This window comes from Elgaria multicarinata, chromosome 17 (genome assembly GCF_023053635.1).
Source record: "Elgaria multicarinata webbii isolate HBS135686 ecotype San Diego chromosome 17, rElgMul1.1.pri, whole genome shotgun sequence".
Taxonomy (NCBI): Eukaryota; Metazoa; Chordata; class Lepidosauria; order Squamata; family Anguidae; genus Elgaria; species Elgaria multicarinata.
The window spans coordinates 12,336,433-12,356,190 of NC_086187.1; the positions used below are offsets into that span (position 1 = coordinate 12,336,433).

The 19,758-nt window shown below is 51.7% G+C and overlaps 1 protein-coding gene across 1 annotated transcript; it reads left to right on the plus strand.

Annotated features, from left to right (window-relative positions):
- The first annotated feature begins 705 nt into the window (after positions 1-705).
- STUB1 (STIP1 homology and U-box containing protein 1) lies at positions 706-19,466 on the plus strand. The gene is made up of 7 exons (XM_063142984.1): positions 706-1,164; positions 10,841-11,039; positions 13,874-14,039; positions 15,635-15,725; positions 17,338-17,394; positions 17,832-17,948; positions 18,317-19,466. The coding sequence occupies exons 1-7, from the start codon at positions 916-918 to the stop codon at positions 18,440-18,442; spliced, it is 1,005 nt and encodes a 334-aa protein (XP_062999054.1). The 5' UTR covers positions 706-915; the 3' UTR covers positions 18,443-19,466.
- The last annotated feature ends 292 nt before the right edge of the window (positions 19,467-19,758 follow it).

Sequence of the window (19,758 nt, forward strand, 5' to 3'; positions counted from 1 at the left end):
CTCTGCACGTTTAGACCGAAATAAGTCCTGCAACTCTCATCATGCCCCAATCAGCAGTTAGGGGTCTAAATAGGCACAGGATTAAACCCTCTGCATGTTTAGACCGAAATAAGTCCTGCAACTCCCAGCCAGCACGGACTTTTAGGGGTCTAAACATGAACAGGATTGTACCCTGAGCATGCCATCCTATGCATGCTTAGGACCAAAAAAAGGCCTACAATTCCCAGCACGCCCCAACGAGCACACGCACAGGATTGTACCCTCATGAGCACGCCATCCTATGCATGCTTAGGACCAAAAAAAGGCCCTACAATTCCCAGCATGCCCCAACGAGCACACGCACAGGATTGTACCCTCATGTGCATGCATGAGTATGTATGCATCCTATGCATGCTTAGGACCAAAAAAAGGCCCTACAATTCCCAGCACGCCCCAACCAGCACATGCACAGGATTGTACCCTCAGCACGCCACCCTCTGCCCGTTTAGACCAAAAAAGGCCTACAACTCCCAGCATGCCCCAGCTGGGGCATGCTGGGAATTGTAGGCATTCCCCCCCCTTCCCGGTCTCATCCTGCCCTTGGCTAGAGCAGGCAGGCAGCGCGTCCGCCGGCCTACCCGAGAGTAAGGCCTCGTGTCCCCCAACGGGCCTTGCTCGCGAGGAGGAGCCCGCCAGGCCCGCCTCCGCCCTGGGCGATCCCTCCCCTTCCTCCGCCGTCGCCTCCGCCTCCTCCGGCTGCGTCGTGGGTTTGCTGCTGCTGCTGCTGCTGCGGCTGCTGCTGCTGCGGGCGATCGGGGCCCGGGCCGGGCTGTGGCGGTGCGGCGAAGCCGGGGCGATCGGTGCCCGCCGGGCTCCTCCGGGCGGGCCGGCGGCGGCGCTGGCGGCGGCTGCTGCGGCTGCTTCTGCCTGGGCGGCATGAAGGGCAAGGAGGAGAAGGAGAAGGAGAAGGAGGGCGGCGGCGGCGGCGGCGCGGGGTTGCCGGGCGGCGGAGTCGGGCTGGGAGGCGGCGGCGGCGGAGGAGGCGGCGGAGGCCTGGTCGGCGGAGGCCTGGTCGGCGGCAGCCCCGAGAAGAGCCGCAGCGCCCAGGAGTACAAGGAGCAGGGCAACCGGCTCTTCGTGGGGCGCAAGTACCCCGAGGCCGCCGCCTGCTACGGACGCGCCATCGTGAGTGTTGGGGTCGGTGGGTGGGTGGGAGCGAGGAGCGAGCCCCCGAACCTGATCCCCAGGGGAATAGGTGGGGGGGAGGGGAGAACCCGGAGGAAAGAGGGTGCCTCTGAGCACGGGCAGAGTGCGTTGGGGAGACGGGGGTGGGAGGAGCCGGGGTTGCTTTCCTTGGGCAAAGTCTCAGCCCCTGAGCCTGATCCCCGGGGGAATAGGGGGGAGAACCTGGAGGAAAGAGGGTGCCTCTGAGCACGGGCAGAGTGTCTACCCTCTTGAGTGGGGGAGGGCAGGAGGCAAAGTACAGGGTGGCCTGGGCTCACCTGCAACCCCTCCCGCAAACCTGTTTTGGGCTTGGCTTGAAAGTAATTGAAGGGTCAGTGCGAAATGAAAGAATGGCTCCCAGAGCATGGACAGAGTGTGTGCTATCGAGAAGTTGGTCTCAAAGCGGGGAGGTGAGATGGGGGGGGAGTTGGTGGCATAGGAGGAGGAAAGGGTGGCCCTCTGAGCACAGGCAGAGTGCAGGCCTGTGTGATCAAAATGGGGGTGAGGCAAACGGAGAGGTGGCCAGGGCTCCCTCTGAGCCTGGCTTAGTTTCGCCCCCAGCTGTTTTCCGGAGAGGCAAGCCAGGGGGGAATTTGGGCTCTGTCTGGGCCAAGGCTCAGCCCTCTCCCCGCTCACTTTGTTCCAGTGCTCAGTTCTATCCCCCAAAATGTGTGAAGGGGCCTGCGAGGAAAGAGCATCCCTGAGCATGGGCAGAGAGCATGTTGTCTTTGGCATCAGCTCGGGAGGAGTGGAAGATGAGGTGGCCATGAAATGGGGATGAGCAAGTGGCAGAGGCTGGTTGCAAGACGCTGGGTCAGCGGGGAGCGAGAGTGCCTCTGAGCATAGATGGAGTGCATGCCGCCGAACAGCCACAGCCAGCAGGGTCAGTGGGTGGCGAGACGTGGGTGGGAGGGAGGCCAGGAGACCAGCTGGTAGAATGTGGGTTCTGTGTTTGTGGGGCGTGGATTTTGGGGTTGCAGGTGGCGAGTTGGGAGTGGTGGTTCAGCGCTTAAGACAGGAGGCAAGGAATGGGAGGGAGGAAATGCCGGCAGTCCGTGGGTGGGGATGATGGCAGGCGGTGGCCCGTGGCCCGTGCTGGGATATGGGGCACCCGGTTCCGCTGGATGAGAAGAGAAAATTGGGGGGTGTCCCGTGGACAAACGGCTGCTGAGAAAGGTCCTGATGAAGCTGGTCCAATTTTGTGATATATTACACACGTATAAATAAATGATATGCTCACACCCATGATATGTGTGACATGTGTGTGTGTGTAAGACTGAATGCAAAAAAAAGGAGTTCCACCATTATAAAGGGGTAATTCTGGGGGTGGGGGGCTGGTCAGTCTAACACTCATAAAACTGAAAATGTTTCTCCAAACTTGCTGAAACTTACCCGTGCCAGAAAGAAATGTCAGTTATACACACCCTGAACATTTCAGGAAGGTCGGTCAAAGACTGAGGAAGGTAGAGCAGTTAAAAGAAAGAGAAAAGCAAACCCTCCCCGACTCAAAAGTGATTATTTTTAAATATAGGTATTTTGTCACACATACAAGAATATGTTTGTATCCCTCGCTTCCCTTGCGCTCAGGAGTGAGGTCGTAGGCTTGTCCCGTTATGGGAACGAAGGAAGCGGCCTTTTTCCATGTCAAACCCTGGGTCCATCCATCCCAGTTTGGTCAACTTGACTGGGAGCGGTTCTTTGGGGTTTCAGGCAGAGATTCTTGCCCTCCCCGGAGATACCGGGACTCGAACCTGGGATCTTCTGCATTCAAAGCAAGTGCCCTGCCACGGAGCTGCGGCCCTTTGCCATTATCTTAACAACAACCCTGTGAGGTAGCTTAGGCTGAGAGAGGGGGGGGAGCTGGCCCATGTAGAGGTTTGGATCGTGGCCCACATCCGTCGTCGTCATCCGCCCCACATTCCTGCTTGTGCAGCTGGGGTCTGTAACAAGCCCGGGGTCTGGTTAATCGGCAGCGCCACACACCTGGCGTTTCAACCTGCACCGCCCCGGCGATGCGAGGGAGGACGGAGCTGTCCCGGCGAGATAGGATGTGACTCAGCTCTGTGGGGCTAGGAGCGCCGCTTCAAATTATCCAAAGCTACAGACGGGTTTTCCCCGGGCCAGGAGCGTGACGGCAAATCTCAGCTTGATCCCAAGAGGAGGAGGAGGAGGAAGAGGCGTCTGGAGCCGCCTGCCAGCCGGCCAGGGATGGGCGCAAAGAACTCGATCCTTGGCTGTACGGTCAGAGCATCTTCCAGGCGGGGGAGAGATAGCAGGTGGCGTCTAGTTGTCACACCTGCGAGCCCAGGCGGCTTCTAGGGGGGGAGGTTCATTTTCAGAGGCAATATCAATTTTGGGGGGAGAAATAGCCAAAGTGGGCCTTTTTGGGAAACAGGCTGTAGTGGTGATGGTGGGTCGACTCTGACTCCCATCATTCCCAGGTGATGCAGCCAGGGACTGGCTGGACGATGGGACTTGTCACCCAGCACCTTTGGAAGGAGCCGGAGAAAGCTGTACAGGTGGCTATCAAGGCAGACTTGGGCAGTGAAGCCGCCAGTTCGAATCTCGCATGGCGTCGCCTGTGAACTCACTAGGCGTCCGTTTTGCCCTCTGAGCTTCAAGCGCTCTGCCTGCAAGGTGGGGGAAATAATAATAGCGGCCTACATTAAAGGGTTGCCGTAAGGATTGCTGACCTAGAGATTTGTCAACTTGACAGTCTTTTAGAATTTAAAAAAGCAATAAAGACTGATCTATTCCAGCAGGCCTATCCAGTGAAATTTTAGGATGTTTTAAGGATGTTTTAATCATGTATGGTATGCTTTTAATCAGTTTTTAATGTGTATTTTATATCATGTTTTTATAGTGTTTGTTTTATACTTTGAATTATTTTAGTTTTTGTGAACCGCCCAGGGAGCTTTGGCTGTTGGGCGGTATAAGAAATGCAATAAATAAATAAATAATAATAGTGTATGCGGAGCACTTTGGATGTTTAAAAAGCGCAGTGTCAGTGCTGAGTAGCAGCGGCAGTAGTAGTTCTTCCTTTACTTCTCACTGGTAGATAAGTGTCCCCTTCTCAAATACCTCTAGCAAGGGTTTTAAATCTTTGTTGGGCCCATAAAACATCTTTGATTTGTCCTGCTTGTGTTGCCGTACGTGGGGGTGGGCGCAAACGGACAGGCATTGCGTGGCGAAGAATGGGAGTGGTTGGCTGGGTGGGACGTGATGGCAGTTCCAGGCGGTGCTCAAATGAAGGAGGAGTGAGGGGTGGGCAACGTGTGGCCCTCCACTTGTTTTTTTAGGCCTACAACTCCCATCAGGCCTAGCAGCAGAGCCAACGCCGTGGGATGATGAGGTTGTGGGCCAAAACCTCTGCCGGAGTAGAAGTTCGCCACCCTTGCTTTTAGCTGTCTAGTTAGGCCCCGATTCGTTCACCCGGGGCACGTATTTAAAGACGGAGGTTACAACAGCTGGGATTGTTTAGCTTGGAAAAAAGGAGGCTAAGGGGAGATATGATAGAGGCGTATAAGATGATGCGTGGTGCTGGAGCTTGAGCACCTCAAGGATGCCATGAGCTAAACCGCGAAGGGACACCCAAGACGGGAAGGTCATGGTAGAGAGGTCAGATTAAATACGATCCCTGGGGAAGGTAATGGCAACCCACCCCAGTATTCTTGCTGTGAAAACTAAATGGATCCTCCGTAGTAACCTATGGCTGCGAGAGCTGGACCATAAGGAAAGCTGAGCGAAGGAAGATAGATGCTTTTGAACTGGGGTGTTGGAGGAAAATTCTGAGAGTGCCGTGGACTGCAAGAAGATCAAACCAGTCCATACTCCAGGAAATAAAGCTAGACTGCTCACTTGAGGGAATGGTATTAAAGGCAAAACTGAAGTACTTTGGCCACATAATGAGAAGACAGGATACCCTGGAGAAGAGGCTGATGTTAGGGAAAGTGGAAGGCAAAAGGAAGAGGGGCCGACCGAGGGCAAGATGGATGGATGATATTCTGGAGGTGACAGACTTGACCTTGGGGGAGCTGGGGGTGGCGACAGCCGACAGAAAGCTCTGGCGTGGGCTGGTCCATGAAGTCACGAAGAGTCGGAAGCGACTGAACGAATAAACAACAAAAGACATTTTTCTCCCTCTCTCAAAATACTAGAACTCAGTGGGGTCATCTCATGAAGCTGATTGGTGGGAGATTCAGGACAAATAAAAGGAAGGACTATGGAACTCACTACCACAAGATGTAGTGACGGCCACCAATTTGGATGGCTTTAAAAGGGGGATTGGATAAATTCCTGGAGGCGAAGGCTATCAATGGCTACTAGCCCTGCTGGTTGTGTGCTATCTCTAGTATTCAAGCAGTAAGGCTCTGTGCACCAGTTGCTGGGGAACATGGGTGGGTGGGTGCTGTGGCATCATGTCCTGCTTTGTTGGTCCCTGGTGGGAAAAGGGATGTGGGATCTTTGGTGTGATCTACCTGGACTCTCTCATCTTTTAAAAAAATATCCACCAGGGATACCCAAAAGAAAATAGGCGAGATGCTGTTCATGCAGCCCATCAGTTGCAGGGTTAATGATGTGTAACAGGGATGGCTAGCTAGTAGGCCGCAGGAGGGTTCACAGCCCTGATAATGATTATTTTTGGCCCCCAGAGGCCCCGCTTGAATTTGAATCGCGTTACGGTCAAATGTTCAGCTGCCACTTTCCCTCCAAAGGCAAATAAAAGCATCCCGGAGCCCTAAGAAGTAGCGATCTTGCCTGCTGTAACGCTCCATCTCGCTTCGGGGTTGTCAATGTAGCGTCGCGGCTGCTGCCCATAACCACAAAGCTCTTTATTGCTAAAGGCTGCCAATTTCATTACTGAGCCAGACCAGCAAATTACACTTCTGGGGTCCGGATCGCCGTCCGGACGCTCCTGAATCGGACGGAAGCTTATTTATTCATTACAAAGGTGTGGAACCTCTTCCAGCCTGAAATCCATTTCGGACCCGCGTTCCGGTGGTGGGTGGGGCTAAAAGCCAAAGGGGCGGGGCCGGAGGCAAAAGGGGCGGGACAAGCCCCCAAAACGTCAGCCTGTTTTAGCTCAAAGCTCTTTACTGCCTCAGGAGAGGCGATTCCACCTTTACGAATGAGGAAAACAGCTGCACAAAAAAAGCCGGAAAACAGCAAACGCTCAAGGGTTGGGGAAAGGGGACGTGGCCAACTGGAAAACCTCAGAAAGCCAGACTGGGACCTCAGGAGGTTCTTCTGCGCTCCTGATTTATTCTGTGATTTCTGTTCCACCCATTCGTCAGAGCTCTCTGGGAGTTGCTGCTTCCCCACCCACCCCCGATCTCTAATTATGTGGGATTCCAAGGGCCGGTTCTCTCAGCTTTGCCTCTTAGAAATTAGGAGGTTTCCTTTTCTTCTCAATGTACCTGTAGGATCTTGCCCTCTGGGGTTCCCCCCCCCCCCATTTCCTGCTAGACCTAGAATAATCTCTTGCGCAGGCCTCCCTTTTCGGCTGACTGCAGCCGTTTCTCCTGACTCATCAAGCTAGTTGTATTGCAAAGAGGTAGCTTTTCCTGCAACCTAGATTCTGTTTGTAGATTCCCTTGTTAAGCTGCCACCTCCTCTGAGGTGGTGGCCGGCTGGGGCCAAACCACGCTTTCCAGAAAGCCCTCCTGCCAAGGGTCCTCTGTCCCTCTGAATTTCCTGTCCTCAGGAGGACGTTCGTTGGCCACGTCTCATCTGTCCGCATGTTGATTTTGTCGCTCCTTGCAGGCTCTTCATAAGGTCGACTTAGCATTTGAGCTTTGTAATTTAAGGCTACACCAGTTAGTAGCCCGCGAAAAAAGTGTCACTGGGTCATTTCTCCTGGTGGAGAACTATGGTCTGATTGGAGTCTACCAGGAGAAGAGCCTTCAGCGTGGTGGCCCCCTTGCTATGGAATTCCCTGCCTTTGGAAGTCAGGCAGGGGCCAACTTTGTATTCCTTCTGGCGCCTCCTGAAAATGTTGTTCCAGGAAGCCTTTCCTTAACGAGTAGCCACGGTTTTATTTCCACTTTGTTTCTTTTAAAATGTATCTTTAATGTGTTTTTAATCTGCTTTTATTCTTTTATGGGGAGTGGTATATACATATTGCAAATAAAAATAAATAAATAAATTTCCCACGCAGTTTGAGTGACATCCATAGGCTAACTGGTGGTGCTGGGGGATCCTTTCTCTTTGAGTTTGTAGCATTCTCTACCTGGTCCTTGGAGGTAATTTTTTATTCACCATAGGCGATCAAGAGAGTTGCTGTTTAGAAGCCTGATATGGGCCATAGAGTTGGAGTGTAATTACACTTCTCAAAACCTACTTCTTCCTTTGTCTTACCTTCAGTGGCCCCGTTCAGAAGACACCTTAAACCACAGCTTTAACCACGGTGGTTAAGCCAGAAAGCCAGGCTGTGTGCAGAAGGCACCTTAAATTGTGGCTTTAACCACAATAAGGCTTTCTGGTTTAACTACCATGGTTAAAGCCGTGGTTTAAGGTGTCTTCTGAATGGGGCCACTCAAAGTAAAGTTCGACTAACAGCACTTTTGCCTCCTCTTCTGCTGTTAGTTTTTCCTCCCCTCCTCTCCTGCTTTGATAATTTTCCTTGTAAGTTTAAGGATGCTGTGTTACTCTGCAAGTCAACATGTACATCAATGACACTGTATAAATGATGATAAATAATCCATTGCTCAAATTTGAGGTACTGGGCTTATGCATCCCAAAAGTCCTGTTTTTAACTTGGGAGCCCTTCTCTGTTTCTAATTTGTTCGTAAGTAATGCACTTTGCCCATGCAAACGACACTTTCTAACATGATTGATGAAGAGCTCTGTGCAATTCAGAAGCTTGCTTTATTTTTAAACTGCAGGCCGGTCCAATACGGGAGACCAGCAAGGCTAATCTCCTCTCCTCTCCCGGCCTGTCGTCGTTTTTGCCCTTTCTCTGATCTTCCTGCTTGCCAAAGCACCAAATCTTTTAATCACGTCTTTGCTTAGCTCAGCCAAGGCAGCTCCATAAAGGTCTGGTCAGCCTTAACGCCGGCCAGTGTAGAACTGCTCTGCAATCCCCAGAGATTCCTTATGCTAAACTTTGCAGGGTTGCTTTTAAAAAATAATACTGGGCAATGTCTTCAGAAGATTGCAAGGACGCAATTGGTGTCTCATTGGCTTGACTTGGGCTCCTTAAGGCAAGATTGCAACTTGGCATTTCTTTAGCGCAGGGCTGTACAGGCATGCTTTTTTGACAAGAACACCCAAATACTCTCCAGGAGACTGGTGGAGAAGACAGGCCCTTAGAAGGAACGCTGGGGAGCATGTGCATTTGTTTTGAGCACTAGGCCTCACGTTACTCCTTAGAGGGTGGGCAACAGGAGAGGCCCGTTGGCTACCTGGACATCTTCAAGACCACGGACAACAGTGCCCCATGCTTGATGGGACCTTGGTATGATGATGATGATGATGATGATGATGATGATGATGATGATGATAATAATAATAATAATATCTGCGAACCGTGACGTCGATCTCAGTTTTTAAATCTTAGAATCATAGAATAGCAGAGTTGGAAGGGGCCTACAAGGCCATCGAGTCCAACCCCCTGCTCAATGCAGGAATCCACCCTAAAGCATCCCTGACAGATGGCTGTCCAGCTGCCTCTTGAAGGTCTCTAGTGTGGGAGAGCCCACCACCTCCCTAGGTAACTGATTCCATTGTCGTACTGCTCTAACAGTCAGGAAGTTTTTCCTGATGTCCAGCTGGAATCTGGCTTCCTTTAACTTGAGCCCGTTATTCCGTGTCCTGCACTCTGGGAGGATCGAGAAGAGATCCTGGCCCTCCTCTGTGTGACAACCGTTTAAGTATTTGAAGAGTGCTATCATATCTTCTCCAGGCTAAACATGCCCAGTTCTTTCAGTCTCTCTTCATAGGGCTTTGTTTCCAGACCCCTGATCATCCTGGTTGCCCTCCTCTGAACATGCTCCAGCTTGTCTGCATCCTTCTTGAATTGTGGAGCCCAGAACTGGACGCAATACCCTAGATGAGGCCTAACCAGGGCCGAATAGAGAGGAACCAGTACCTCACGTGATTTGGAAGCTATACTTCTATTAATGCAGCCCAAAATAGCATTGGCCTTTCTTGCAGCCCTATCGCACTGTTGGCTCACATTCAGCTTGCGATCTACAACAATTCCAAGATCCTTCTCGTTTGTAGTATTGCCGAGCCAAGTATCCCCCATCTTGTAACTGTGCCTTATTTGAGAACGTTTCTTATTTGAAAACGTTTCTTTTCTCAAAAGCTTATAATCCATAGTGTGACGATACTAATTTTTATTTTATTTTTGTTTTATTGTCCCTGAAAGGTTGGCCTTTCCCCTCCCTGTTCGTTTGTTACTGTGATTTTAGAATGTAAGCCATAGGGCAGGGTGTTTTGTATTCTGTTTTATTTCGTTCTGTACAGCACCATGAAAATTGATGGCGCTATGTAAATAATAATAATAATAAATTTATTTCTTACCCGCCTCTCTCTCCTTTGGGGCTCTTCTTAGATGAATCTACGGATGCTTCTCCCACAATCCATTTGTTCGCCTTTACGGTTGACATGGGACTCTTCAGCCTTTTGCTGTACCAGCTGAATTTGTCTCTGCCGCTTTTAGTCACACATTGCTCAGGTCTTCATTGTTAAGAGCTCCTGAATAGGCGTGCTTGTTTTGTAAATCAAAAATGCAGAGTCGGACCACATAGGCAGTGACTGAGTTCACACAACATGCTAACACACGCTCGGTGGCTGAAGGTGGGTTGTTTGGAACCATGGGTTGTGGAACCATGGGTTAGTTAACATCTTGTCTGAACCCAAGACATTCTCTGCGGTGTGGCTCGTTAACCATGCAGTATGGCTTATTTTTCTCGAACAAGCCACCTTGAGAACCCATGGTTTGTTGTTGGCTTGTTCAGGGTGGTTAACAAACTGGCCTGCGGAAAATGTCCTGGGTTCAGACAACGAGCTAACCCACTGTTCAACAAACTACCCATGGTTGAGCAACAACCCACACTCAACCACTGTGTGTGAACGGCCCCTTTGAGGTGCCCGAAGACCTGCCATTTTACTGTGGCAAGATGATCACAGCTCCCCGTCTGGAAACCGTCTCATGGAATTAACGAATTCGGGGACCAGGAATTGGATTTGAGTCTTGGAACTGAACAGAGCTCAGTCAGTCCACACACAAACCCATTCCTGGTTTTCTATCCCCCCCTCCCCCCGCCCTTTTATTAATTTCAGCGGGGTGGAACAGGATAGGGGAGGAGGAGACTTCTTCTTGTTTTTATTTTATTTCTTTATAAAGTTAATGAGAGTCGCCTTTTGGCCTGAGCAGGGCACCCTAGGCGACTTAGAATTGGAACCTGCAACAATTCACAAGACGTTTTAAAAGCGTAAAACCTTTTAAAGAAAATTAAACTTATTTTTAAAGTTAAAAAAAAAAAAGATTGCCACTATGAAGAAATCCTCGCTGATCCGCTTCAAATTTCCCAGAGATCTATCATTAGGGTGTGAAATACCTTCCCCCCCACCCCCCGGAGGGCCCTCTCGGCCTCCTGAGAGCCCTCTGACGCTGCTCTTTTTCTTTCAGAACCGGAATCCCTTAGTGGCAGTCTACTACACCAACCGCGCCTTATGTTACCTGAAGATGCAGCAGCACGACAAGGCCCTGGCCGACTGTAAGCACGCCTTGGAGCTGGACAGCCAGTCGGTCAAGGCGCACTTCTTCCTGGGGCAGTGCCAGATGGAGATGGAGAACTACGACGAGGCCATCGCCAACCTTCAGAGAGGTGAGCTTGGGGTGCCGCTGCCTGCTGGTTACCACTGCTAGGCCAGCCAATCATTTGTTTATTTATTTATTTATTGCATTTCTATCCCACCTTTTTTCCTCCAAGGAACCCAAGGTGGCGTACCTAATCCTCCTCCTCTCCACTTTATCCTCATAACAACAACCCTGTGAGGTAGGCTGGGTGAGAGTCTGGGACTGGCCCAAAGTCACCCAGTGGGTTTCCATGGCCGAGTGGGGACTAGAACCCGGATCTCCCGACTCCCAGTCTAACACTCTAGCCACTACACCACACTGGCGAATAATAATAATAATAATAATAATAATAATAATAATAATAATAATAATAATCCAGGCAGGGAACAACATTAAATACAACAATACAATACATAAAACTGGTTAAAAGAACATATAAATCCAATACAGTATTAAAATAACAAACAGGACATCTTAAAATTCTTAGGTTTAAAATTCACCTGGGTATGCCTGCTGCAAGAGGCTAGTCTTTGTGGCTGTCTAAAACTCAGAGAGAGCTTTAAGCTGACGAACCTCCTCCGGCAGGCCATTCCGCAGTCAGGGCGGCAGAAGGTAAGGTCCTCTGGGTAACAGTTGTCAGCCTAGTTTTGGCTGGCTGGAGTAAGTTCTCCCCAACTTTTACGTATGAGCGGTAAAGCAGCAGTTTCTGCAGCTGAAACTCTCCCCACGGCCTGAGTTCGATCCCAGCGGAAGCTGGTTCTCAGGCAGCCGGCTCGGGTCGACTCAGCCTTCCATCCTCCCGAGGTCGGTAAACTGAGTACCCAGTTAGCTGGGGGAAAGATAATAACGGCCGGGGAAGGCAACGGCAAACCACCCCGCTATAAGGCCTGCCAAGAAAACGTCAGCGAAAGCAGGCGTCCCTCTAGGAGTCAGCAATGACTCAAGTGCTTTGCACGAGAGGTTCCTTTCCTTTCCTTCCTGAAGCACCAGAGCGTGCCTCTTTTTACAGCTTTGGCTCTGCCATGGGCCAGGTCCCCCTCTTGTCCTTTGCAGCGGGCTCTGCATCCCCGCCAGGCCCACGTCGTACTCTCCCTATCGCCACGGGTGGTCCGGTCCTCCCCTTCGGGGCTCGACCCGCGGCAACACTCCCGGGGGCGGGGAGTGCCCCTAAGGGAACTGGCTCGGGTTCAAGTCACAACACTAGCTAGCCTGGGGCAGTCCTGCCTGTGCCTTCTGGCCGTCTCAACCTTTGAATTTCTGCCTCCGTTGGCGTGTGGCTCTTTCTGTTTCATCGACTTCAGCAGCCCATCTGCAGCGGGACTTCAGCAGCCCGTCCCAAACCATAAGAACATCAGAAGCGCCCTGATGCTGGATCAGACCAAGGGTCCATCCAGCCCAGCACTCTGTTCACACAGTGGCCAAAATCTGTTGACCAGGGACCAACAAAGCAGGACATGGTGCAACAGCACCCTCCCACCCATGTTCCCCAGCCACTAGCATATACAGGCTTACTGCCTCTGATACTTGGCAGCCTTTAGCAGTAAAGAGCTTTGTGGTTATGGGCAGCAGCTGCGGCGCTACATTGACAATCCCGAAGCGAGATGGAGCATTACAGCAAGCAAGATCGCTACTTCTTAGGGCTCCGGGATGCTTTTATTTGCCTCTGGAGGGAAAGTGGCAGCTGAACATTTGACTGTAACGCGATTCAAATTCAAGCGGGGCCTCTGGGGGCCAAAAATAATCACAATCAGGGCTGTGATCCCTCCTGCGGCCTACTAGCTAGCCATCCCTGTTACACATCATTATCCCTACAACTGATGGGCTGCATGAACAGCATCACGCCTATTTTCTTTTGGGGATCCCTGGTGGATATTTTTTTAAAAGACGAGAGAGTCCAGGTAGATCCCACCAAAGATCCCACATCCCTTTTCCCACCAGGGACCAACAAAGCAGGACATGATGCAACAGCACCCACCCACCCATGTTCCCCAGCAACTGGTGCACAGAGGCTTACTGCTTGAATACTAGAGATAGCACACAACCCTCAGGGCTAGTAGCCATTGACAGCTTTCTCCTCCAGGAATTTATCCAATCCCCCTTTTAAAGCCATCCAGATTGGTGGCTGTCACTACATCTTGTGGTCGTGAGTTCCATAGTCCTTCCTTTTATTTGTCCTGAATCTCCCACCCATCAGCTTCATGAGATGACCCCACTGAGTTCTAGTATTTTGAGAGAGGGAGAAAAATGTCTTTTGTTGTTTATTCGTTCAGTCGCTTCCGACTCTTCGTGACTCCATGGACCAGCCCACGCCAGAGCTTTCTGTCGGCTGTCGCCACCCCCAGCTTCCCCAAGGTCAAGTCTGTCACCTCCAGAATATCATCCATCCAAATTGGTGGCCATCACTACATCTTGTGGTCGTGAATTCCATAAGTCCTTCCTTTTATCTGTCCTGGATCTCCCACCCATCAGCTTCATGGGATGACCCCAGGGTCTAGTATTTTGAGAGGGGGAGAAAAGATGTCTGGCGTCTTTTGCTCTCCACATTTGGCGATCATTAGCTTGCTTCCAAGCTGCTTTCAGGATCACTGCCGGCAGTTTAGATAGGAGGGCTTTATAGGCTGAGCCGGCATTTGGGGAATCTTGGCCGAGCCTATGAACAATAAGCTGGGGTGAGTGGATGGCCGCGGAGGGGGCTTCGTGTCCAAGCCAGACCCCCCCTCCTCAAAGTTTGACCGGGTGTTTAATCGGATCCCTTTCATTTGGTGCAGTCTTAGGAGAATTCCTACTCCAGCTCCTTGATTTGATGCCCCTTCTGTCTGTCTGTCTCTCTCTCCCCACTCCCCCCCCCCCCCGGCTTCCCAGCCTACAACTTAGCCAAAGAGCAGCGGCTGAACTTTGGGGACGACATTCCAAGCGCTCTACGGATCGCCAAGAAGAAGCGTTGGAACAACATCGAGGAGAAACGGATCAACCAGGAGAACGAGTTGCACTCCTATCTCACCAAACTCATCAGGGCGGAGAAAGAAAGGTACAAGGGAGAGGATGCCGGACTCACTCGCCGGTCAAGGGATCGAAGCCCCTCCCCTGTTCTTATTTCATTTCATTTCAGTACCACCCAATAGCCAAAGCTCTCTGGGTGGTTCACAAAGAATTAAAACCAGAAGGGACGGCATAACGTGGAGTCTTCAACCGCAATATAAAAATACGACAAGAATCAAAGCGAGCGGCAACGGAGAGATTTAAAGCAGAGGTTTAAAAGAACCGAGCTTCATTTGCATTTGACCTCGTTTGTATTTAACTTCTGTTTTATTTGAAATAGTTCTAGGCCGCCTTTCAGGCTAGGACCCCTCCCAAAGGGGCTTACAACCAAAAAATTCATTTTAATAATAATAAAAAACTGATAAGGTAATCAATCTTATTTAAACCTATTATTATAACCTGTTCACATTTCTGGAGAAAATGGGTAGGGAGACATTCCCCCCCCCCCCCTCATCATAGTAAAAGCCAGTGGGCTCATCACACAGCGCAGAGTGAAATGATGGAACTCACTTCCGCAAGATTATTATTATTATTATTATTATTATTATTATTATTATTATTTATATAGCACCATCAATGTACATGGTGCTGTACAGAGTAAAACAGTAAATAGCAAGACCCTGCCGCATAGGCTTACAGATGTAGTGATGGCCACCATTTTGGATGGCTTTGGAAGGGGGTTGGATAAATTCCTGGAGGAGAGGGCTATCAATGGCTACTAGTCCTAGTGGCTATGTGCTGCCTCCGGTATCAGAGGCAGTATCCCTTTGCACAGCAGTTGCTGGGGAACATGGGTGGGAGGGTGCTGTTGCACTTGTGTCCTGCTTGTGATTTTCCTGTGGGCAGCTGGTTGGCCCCTGTGTAAACAGAATGCCGCACTAGATGGACCCTTGGTCTGATCCAGCATCAGGGCTCTTCTTATGTCCCACACTTGGAAAACTAGGCTAGCTGAGCTACAACCTTCCTCCCTGACACGGAGTTTTCTCTTTGCGGGAAGCACGTTTGCAGGTTGCTTTGCACGTTTTTAAATTCCGTCATTGCTTTTAAATTCCGTCAATGGTACCTTCTCAGACTGGGGGTAGGTAACCAGCAGGGTACTGCAGGGCTGAGTCCTGGGCCCAGTGTGCTCTTCAACGTTTTTATTAATGATTGGATGAAGATGAGGAGGTGCCGGGAAGGCGTATCGGATTTGTAGATGACACAAAATTGGGTGGGAGACGTGATAGCGCTCTTCAAGGACTTGAATGGTTGTCACACAGAGGGCCAGGATCTCCTCTCCATCCTCCCAGAGCGCAGGACACGGAATAACGGGCTCAAGTTAAAGGAAGCCAGATTCCAGCTGGACATCAGGAAAAACTTCCTGACTGTTAGAGCCGTATGACAATGGAACCAAGGACCTAGGGATAGAAGCAGCTGGGACCAATGACCTAGAGGCCTTCAAGAGGCAGCTGGACAGCCATCTGTCAGGGATGCTTGAGGGTGGATTCCTGCACTGAGCAGGGGGTTGGACTCGATGGCCTTGTAGGCCCCTTCCAACTCTGCTGTTCTATGATCCTATGAATCTTCCCCCTCCTTGCCTTGCAGGGAGTTGGACGAATGTCGACGGGCTCAGGAAGACGAGAACGTGGACGAGAACCGAAGCCGGGTGCAGCTGGCCAACATCGAAGCCAAGCACGTGAGGGCTTTTGCAAATCTTTGCCCAACCTTGGCCCATTGATGTTGGGCTGGGGTCTCCCAAGAAGGCGCCCGTGCGGACACTGCTCTTGGCGCCCGCCAGGCCCCCTGCCCCTCCTGACTTTTATTTTATTTCTTAAGGTTTCTCCCCCTCCCCTCCTTATTTAAACTGGGAGGCTGGCACCAGGACCATCTTTGTTTGGGATCAAAGGTTTTTTTTTGGGGGGGGGGCTTTTGGAGCTCTGTCCCCCCCACCTCTGCCTCATACTTGGCCTCCTGTCGGAGTTCCTTTCTTCCCCTCCCCCCCCCAGTTTTGTGAACAGGCAAGCTCTCCCTCCCCACCCTGTGGCTGCCATTTTGTGAGAGCGCCCGCCACACACTCCAAATTCCAAATGTACCCACGGAGCCCAAAAATGATCCAGGAGCTCTGTAGGGCCTTGGTGGTGGTGGCAGCAGGGCGGCTGCTTCGTTTCAGGTTTCGGTGCTTTGTGTCAGCAGCAATAAGGGGGTGGGACCTCCTCCCCTGCCCACCCCCTCTAGCTACGTGGAACCGGATGTAAAGGGCAATGCGTGTGTGTGTGTGTGTGTTGCACTTGCCTGTTGAAAAGGCAGAAGGTTGCTGCCAGCGAAATCGGTAGTGAATTGCTTTACTCACGTCAGGAGTAGCCTAGCATTTGGTCAAGGTATTTGTCCATCCAAGGAAAACTTTTTTGCGAGTTGTCCTTGACTACATTTTATCTTTTTCTCTGATGTTCTATCCATCTGTGGTAGAATCACTCAATTGCCTCTTCTCGTTGACAGCCGCTGTCCTGTAGGGATGTCAAAGGAATCCGTCTCCGGAGGGGTGTGTGAAACTCGTTGAGCATTTAGCCAGTCTCTCTCTCTCTCTCCCCCCCCCCCCCCCCGATCTTCAGCTCACTTTTCCGCAAGCCGGCCGGACTCAATTTACACCCAGCTTGCGGATTTCCTGGATTTTTTATTTTAAAATTTGCGTAAAACACAGCCGTAATTTGTTCAAGTGGCTTTTTTGCAGGGCGGGGCGGGGACGACTATGAAAAAGGTCTTAGATTTCAGGAGCAACCCGCCACGGTGTCTGTATTTTCCTTCCCCGTGCGTGCTGATTGCAAGCTGCTGAATTAGCATATTCACCCTTCCAAGCCGCGAGCGGTCGTGACATACGAACCCGGCAAGGGTGGGCTCGGGTGGTTTACAAGCCACCCTGTAACCCTAAAAGAAGCCACGGTTCTCAGGATGGTTTGTAACTCACCCCAGACGCCCTCCCTGGCCAGGTTCAGACTTGGCAACAACCCAAGCCCCGTGAGGATAATTACACTAATTAGGCCGCTCGCAACCGCCAGGCACGGGGAGGGAAAAGAACCCACCGTGGCTTATTTGTCCTCCGTGATCGTGCAAACCCAGACGGTATCTCGGTGCTTGTTCCTGTTGCCATAAATGGTCACTGCCCGAAACAAAGAGGAAAAACGCCCATCAATGTGTTGTAGCTCTGTAAAACGAGCCCACGAGAGGTAAACCGGTTAGGCTGGTGGGTGGGTATGACCTTGGAGCGTGGCCCGTTGCGGGAAGCTGTGCGAAGGGTTCTGTTTCCCTTTCAGGAAAAGTACCTGGCGGACATGGACGAGCTGTTCTCCCAGGTGGATGAGAAGCGGAAGGTGAGTGCGTGCCCGAGGTGCTGTAACACTTGCGAGCACCGTTCTTGGAAGCGCTTGGGGAGAGGATATTCCAAGGACTGTTTGCTCCCGCCTGCACCGGCACAGATCCTGGGATCGGCTTTCGGCACCCTTCTTCAGGTCACCCTGCTTTTTTTGGGGGGGGGGGGTAAGGCAGGGTCTTTTCAGTGGTGGCACCACGTCTTTGGAAGACGCTCCCCAGGGAAGCTCACTTGGCACCGACGTGGATATCCTTTAGGCGCCAGGTTAAAACCTCTTTATTTGCCCAGACCTTTTAGATGCCTCTCAGACTGATGCCTTTAATCCAGCTTTGGCTCTGGTTTTAATTAGCCATGTCGGCAGGGGATGATGGGGGTTGAAGTCTGCTTTAGCGGCTCAAGTGCCTGGCCTGCTGAAATCTGCTCTCTCCTTCGAGCCAGAAACGGGACATCCCTGATTACCTCTGTGGGAAGATCAGCTTTGAACTGATGCGCGAACCCTGCATCACGCCCAGCGGCATTACCTACGACAGGAAGGACATCGAAGAGCACCTCCAGGTAACGGAGGCGTTCCCGCTGTTGGGATGGGTTGCGCCGATGTGATAGCACCGGGTTCAGAGCAGGACTTCCGGTGCCCTCCAAATGCAGGCGGACGTGACGGGACCTAGGACCGGCTTCCACCCTGCAGTTGTGCAGAATAGGGGACAGCCTTTCCCTTCGTAAGCCCCTCAGGTTTCATTGAAAGGGAAAAACAAGTTCCTAGCCCTTAGGGTTATGAAGGTAGGTATCAGCTGCCTCATGGGAACAGGCCTGAGAAATGTAGGGTGGTGGGTTTTTAGGGGGCGGTTTCAGCGCAGGACGCGACGGGGGCTGTTCCGTTCTTGGTTTGGTTGCTCTCCTCATGCCCTCTTCTGCGTTCTCCTCAGCGCGTTGGCCACTTCGACCCCGTGACCCGAAGCCCGTTGACCCAGGACCAACTGATCCCCAACCTGGCCATGAAAGAGGTGATAGATGCATTCATATCTGAAAATGGCTGGGTAGAAGATTACTGACGACCGAGCAGGGTGCGGGGGAAGAGGCCCGGGCTTGCGGCGTCCCCAGCCCCGGCAAGCGAAGGCACACTACGGACTGCTGCGGACCACTCTCTGAGCTAGCTGTTCCAGCACCATGCCTTATTCACTGTCTGTCTGCGTCTCTCTCTTCCTGCTCTGGCTGCCCGGGCTCCATTAGCCATGCTGCGTTAGGGTCCGCTGGCTCCCTGGCGGGCCGGGGACGCAGAGAGTCTCTTCGGCTCCTCGCGCCGGTCTGCTTCCGGGCCGCTTTCCGATACGGGCAGAAGCGAGGCCTTGGCCCTGTTCTCAAGATGGCGGAGAAGGCCCGGCCACGTTAAAGAAGCAAGGCGAGGCGGGGAGACTACCGCAGGACTTTTTCTGAAGGCCTCACTTCGGCCTAGACGCCCTCCAGAACCCCTATCGGCACGTGAAGGACAAATACTCCGGCACAAATACTCCCCCAACCTTCCACACAGCTCAACACCTTCGTCCCGTAACTTTGCTGCTGTTGTGGGGGGCCTGGCCTGTCTGGTGAGCAAAGAGCCAGAAAGGCCGGGGCACCCCACTCACCCACCCACCCACCCCGGCCCGCCTGCCCGTTCCCTCACCCCAGACCTCCAGCTTGGCTTTGAGCCGTCATTTCTCGCCCGCTCTCTGGTCTGTACGACATTTTTGTTTCCTCCTTTCATTTTCCTGTCTGTCCAGGATAGCAGTTGGGGGGTTTGGGGCCTGTTTTCTTTGTAAATAAATAGCCATTCATTTCAGGAGGGGGGTGGGCGGCGGGCTGGGGGTGGGCAGAGTAGGCACACTGAAATTTCTCTTCGTATGTTGACTGGAATTTGGGCTCGTTCAGGGTAAGCAGTTCACCTATTTGTGTGTGTTTGTAGGAGGAGGTGGGGGGGGGAAACTGAGCCCCCTAACTCCCTTCCGGGTAGTTTTACCCATTAAAACCACTCAGTGAAAGTTCATATTTTTTTTTCTTTTTTTGGCTTGTTTTTAATTAAAACTCCCCAGTTAATAACCACGGTATGCTTCGAAGCCTTTTTTTTTTTTGGCTGTGCGGGTGTTTGCTCTTGAACAGAAATGGCATGCAAGCCACCTTGCTTCTCTGCAGCTTTGGCCGTGCTGGTAAATAAATATCTGAGCAAGATGTACAGTGGAGCCTGGCGATTTCATGGCTGCAGGGGGCTTCCCTTGAAGGTGGCAGGACGACGTCTCTGCTGGCGTGCTAGTATGGTGGGGATGTCCCAATTTTTCACATTTCTTTGTTTCATTATATTTAAACCTACACGCTGCCTTTTCCCTGTTAGGCACAC